This window comes from Vigna radiata, chromosome 11 (genome assembly GCF_000741045.1).
Source record: "Vigna radiata var. radiata cultivar VC1973A chromosome 11, Vradiata_ver6, whole genome shotgun sequence".
Taxonomy (NCBI): Eukaryota; Viridiplantae; Streptophyta; class Magnoliopsida; order Fabales; family Fabaceae; genus Vigna; species Vigna radiata.
The window spans coordinates 16,406,275-16,411,669 of record NC_028361.1 but is presented as its reverse complement, the minus strand read 5'-3'; the positions used below and the strand labels follow the sequence as shown (position 1 = coordinate 16,411,669).

At 30.8% G+C, this 5,395-nt stretch overlaps 1 protein-coding gene across 1 annotated transcript; it reads right to left on the bottom strand.

Moving 5' to 3' along the window:
- Positions 1-3,021: 3,021 nt before the first annotated feature.
- On the bottom strand, positions 3,022-4,503 carry LOC106776917 (flavonol synthase/flavanone 3-hydroxylase). The gene is made up of 3 exons (XM_014664389.2): positions 3,986-4,503; positions 3,587-3,914; positions 3,022-3,462 (listed from the first exon to the last, which is right to left on the bottom strand). Exons 1-3 carry the CDS (start codon positions 4,435-4,437, stop codon positions 3,202-3,204), a joined length of 1,041 nt encoding a protein of 346 aa, XP_014519875.1. The 5' UTR covers positions 4,438-4,503; the 3' UTR covers positions 3,022-3,201.
- Positions 4,504-5,395: the final 892 nt, after the last annotated feature.

The following is a 5,395-nucleotide window of genomic DNA, read 5'->3' as shown; positions in this document are numbered from 1 at the left end:
ATATANGCAATAAATTGGCAGGGGAATAGGCCGCGGTTGGTCAGAGAACCGCAGCCTATTCCCCTGCCAATTTATTGCAGGAGCTGACTGATGGGGAATGTCAGCAGGTAGCAGGGGGAATAGGCTGCGGTTCTCTGGCCAACCGCGGCCTATTCTCCTGTTATTAATTTTTTTTTCGGACGTGGCGTCAAAGGGGTTGGTTGACTGGGAAATATGCCGCGGTTATGTGGGGAACCGCGGCATATAAGTTCAATTTATTTACAAAACTGCCACCGCGCAGCATTATTTTGCGGTTTCTGGTAAATCGTGGCATAATGTGCCCTGTATAATTTTTTTTTTTACTAGTGAAAAAATATATAAAAGATGCTTTAGAGGTAGAAAATTTGATTGTACAAAGAAAAATAAAAGTCTACCCAACACTTAAGAGTTATTCATTCAATATCCTAACAAATTGAAAAAGCAAAACGAAACAAACTCCACTTTAGCTTCCCAAGTATACTCTCTTATAAGTACATCCTTAATGCATAATATAGAGAGATCACATGTACAATTATATTATACATATACATTAAAATAAATATTAAATATTTTTTTAAATATACTTTAATTTTAAATTTTAGAAATGTAAAATAGTTTTTAACAGTTAAATTAATATTTTAAATTATAAAATAATTAAATAAAAGTATAATATTATTCTTAAATTATAAAATTATAATACTTTGTCTAAACAATTTGGGCACACTTTATTTGTCTCCCATATAAATAGATTGGTCTAAGGTGGAATTTCAAGATATTGATAAACTATATTCATAAAAAAAAAAATTAAATTTCAAGCTTTCTTATCTACCTGGATCCAAATTTTATCTCACCTTCCATGAGTATGAAAAGATCAAATAATTCCTTAAAAACACACATATCTGTTTAAACAATAATTACTCGTAATATATATTTTTTTTCTCTCATAAAATTAACATCAAGTACTATCTTTCGAAATTTGAATTATTCTCAGCTCAAATTATATGATAAGTGATAAATGACATCTAAATAATACTCAAATAACATTTAGCTAGAAGAAAAAGGATGTATTATAATGGGATAGAAAAAATAAAATAAAAATATTGTATGTTTAGAGAATTTAAATTTAAATTTAAGTAATGGACTGAATTCAAATATAAAGATCACATGTTTCCCTTTTAGATAGATTTGAATGACTACTAGACAACAAATATGGACTGTATATGATAAAGATAGCATACCACTTAGGGCATGGCTCTTTATTTGAGATACACATTATGCATGTACACTCATTGGAGAAGTATTACAACAATACAATTCAAAACATAATTTAACTCTTTCCTTTGTTGTCTTGCATATGCTTTATAGGTATGGTGCTGCCTTTCCCACTAGATAGACAACATTGCCTATTTTTCTTTGAATCACTTGGTTGTCATCATCATCCTTAAAGAACCCTAGTTGGCACCTTTAGCTCAATGTGAATAGTGGTGGTGGAGCTTCTATGAGAAAAAGTTGTGAGAACCCTTTCAACCATATACACTTTTTATCATACATTATTAGTTAGGTCCACTTATGCATGTGATATTGTGATATTGGAAGTAGTACCATAATATTACAAATACGTGTCATTCATTTCCCGGTATAATATGGTGCATTTTCCCACAAAAATTGTCTGCATTGATGTGCTTGACATCCATAGATATCTTAGTAGGATGTAAAAACTTGACGTTGTTATAGATATATGCGAGGGAAAACGATAACGGTTATTTTCATTTATAGACAGTGATTTTTGAATCGAAACATATAAAAACGAGACAAAAAGTCTAAATTTTTATATTCAGTTGTGAATTGAGAGAAAAAGGTATAGGATTTTTTTGTCCCAGTTCAAAAAAAAACCGATACAATAAATTTTATGGAACTATCACCACGTTTTGATATGTTTCGATTTTTTTGGAACTGAAGTATAATGTGTGGGATAAAATATACTGTTTTTTTTTACTAGTGATGCCAATTTAAATTTCATTTACTTGAATAATAATGATTTAAAAAGTTGACAAAATTATATTTGTGTATAATTTAATTATGTTAATTTATAGGGTGCAATTATTTTGGTAGATAAAAAGATGCCAAAAAGTGGTATAATAAAAACAAGAGAGCTTGGATAAATCTATGTACATTTTTATGCATGTCATGTGTTGATTGGAATATGAAAGTGGCAGTGCACCCCACCCCACACCTTGGATCCACTGCACAAACATAACATATACAATCTTTTCTTTCTCTTATCAGAATCTGCAACACTGATTCTGTTCTTCTCATGCAGTACATTTCTTTTTTCATTCAATTTTTAAAGTAAAATAATACATAACCCCTTAACATCTTCATCCAGATAATCATAAACATATTAGGTCAAATAATTAAGTAAATGTTAAATGATTAATTGTTAATGAAGTCTTGGAGAATTGAGTGTATAACTAACACAAAAATGTTTAGTTAATTTTTTTAAGTAATTTTTTTGAACAAACTTGACTAGTTTATCATTGTTAAAAGTAATCTCTTGCAGACGAGTCACAAGTGCATATATAACATTATGATATAAAGATATAAAAATGTAGGTTCATTATAAGATATAATATTTTAATAAATTATGAATTGATTGATTAAAGCTCATATGATATTGTGGAGTCCACTTAAAATATTAAAGTGGGCTAAGAAAACAAAAGAGAAATTGCTTATGCACAAAATCTTATTGAAAGATGCTCTTAATTTAATAGTTTTTCATGTTTACCTAAGTTTCAGTCTTATCTTTTATAGACTGAGGGGAACAAAAGTTCATGACAATTATTAAATATATCTTCTAAATATGAGAAGGATAAGAACTCCTTCACCTTGTTAATTTATTATATCATTGTTAATTTATTTCAAAATTAATTAAACTTTTTGAACAGTTGTAAAATAGTTCTTGTTGGAGATTAGAAAAAGAAAAACTGAGAAAAGAAGAAGGGGTTGGAAATAGTAAAATCTCCATGAAATTGATGGCCATGCAAATGCAAATTACATTGTCTCATTACAGTTTAGAAGTTGGAACACAGTACTAGCTAGAACACTGTGACATAATTCACATCTTCTTGCATGCACATGCTTTTATTTGGAAAGATGAAAATACAAGAACTTAAACACATTAGGCTAATTCAGGATCCTGAAGTGCTGAATTTGGATATTCTCCACATCACGCTTCTTGAAATCACTGCGGTTTCTGTTAGCAAAGAACTTGCCATAGTTGTATTCTTTGAACTTTGCTGGATTTTCCTCACTAACAAGCTCCTCTGCAGGACTCACATTCACATGGTGAGCTGGAAAAAAGAAGAACGGAACTGAGAATCTTTCCTTGGTCGTGTTCACCACCACCCTGTGTTCCACACTCTCATACTTGTCATTGCTCCAAACCTTCAAAATCCACCTCAAAACATTGGTCAAAAAGCATATGATTGAACAAATTCACCTAAATATTTCATCTTCAATTGATAATCAAACCCAAACCATGTAAAAAAAATGTTAATAGATAACATACCTGAACTATGTCTCCAACATTGATGATGTATGCATTTGGGCAGGGCCTAACTGGAATCCATTCTCCATCTGATTTTCTCTTGACTTGCAGCCCTCCAACCTCATCTTGTGCAAGCACAGTGAGAGCACTGGAATCCTTGTGGTGACCAACACCAAGTGCCAGATGAGGAAAAGGGCATGGAGGGTAGTAGTTCAGTCTCACCATGCTGAGTTGGTTCTTGAAGCAGCCATGGAATTTGTCAGCAGCCAAACCTAAGCTTGATAAGATCCACCCCAACAATTTGTATGATAGCTTTTCCACTTCTCTAGCATACTCTTCCATCGTTTTCCTGATCAAACACATATGATTTTGTTAACATTTTCTTCTTTTGATGATCATTTACAAGAAAAAGAACATTACCTGAACTGGGGGGAGTGCTGGGGCCACTGGTTGGTGAGTGTTCTGAGATCTTTGTCATCTGGTTCATAAGAGGATGGAACCTGTGCATTGTCTTCAACAAGGTAATCAAAGACCTCTTTCCAGTCTCTAACATTCTTGGTGTGTTCTCCATCATGGTATCCCATTGCATTAACCTCATCTCTTTTCACTTTTCTTTTCTCCTCTGATTCCAACCCAAAGAACTTTTTGCCCTCAATCTCAACCTCTTTGCATAATTCAGAGGGAACCCCATGATTAACAATTTGAAAGAACCCCCATTCCTCACAGGCCTTCCCAATCTCTGAGATGATCAATGATTCATCTCTGCTTCCTGAGAGATCAATCACTGGAATCTCACTCACTTCCACCACCTTGGGTACAGGACGGTGTTCTGTGGATTGTATGAAAGCTGGATCAAGATCAATGTTTCCCATCACTCTGTTTTTTTCTCCTTGATGCTCCTTTTCTCATCAAACACATCCAATATATATATAACCTTGTGACTAACCATGGAGTTAGTCCATTTGTAAGAAAAAAACACAAATTTCATTTTGCTTTGCTTTCTGGTTTAATCTACAAATACAATGAATGTGGACATATGTTTTGTAGCATTCAATTACAGGGTGTGGACAAAATTATATGATCTGGGGAACAGTCATTGCAATAAAATAATACATTAAACAATTTGTAGATTACTCTGTTTTTTTTTTTCTTTTTATCATGTTTGTTTATTTAAAAAAAAAAACAGTTTCCTTCATATCTTTAGAATTATAATAACATTTTTTCTATCATAATAATATTTTTTTAACAATTTAAACATATATTTATCTAAATTACGAATATGAACAATGAGATATATATAGACATCTACTTTATCTATATTTTGTATATTTTTTTATTACGACATATAACTTATAAATTTGTTATTTTTACTCTTTTTTTATATGTGTATTATATGTTTAAGAATTTTGTTTATGTTCATGAATATTTTATATAAAAGTAATTACATTATTTTTCTATTAATAAAAATAATATTTTGATTTAGCTCAGATGATTCTTTAAAATAAAAAAAAAAGTATATTTATTTAAGTAACTCATGCATCCACAATAAAACATATGACCTTTTTCTTTCTTTTCTCTGCTTTGGAAATTTAAAAGTTTTTTTAAGAGTAAGTTAAAACAAAAAAACTGACATATCCAATCACATGATCTTATCTTATAGTCTGTACGTTAACATTATAGGACAGTTATTGCAACAAGTTTTGTTTGTAAGGTAAACAAAGGGGGGACCAATTTATCTTCTTCCATTAACTTTTATATATTTTAATTTTTAGAAAAAAGGATTAAATTGGAATAAATAATTATATCAAATTGAGAGATTAAAAGTATATT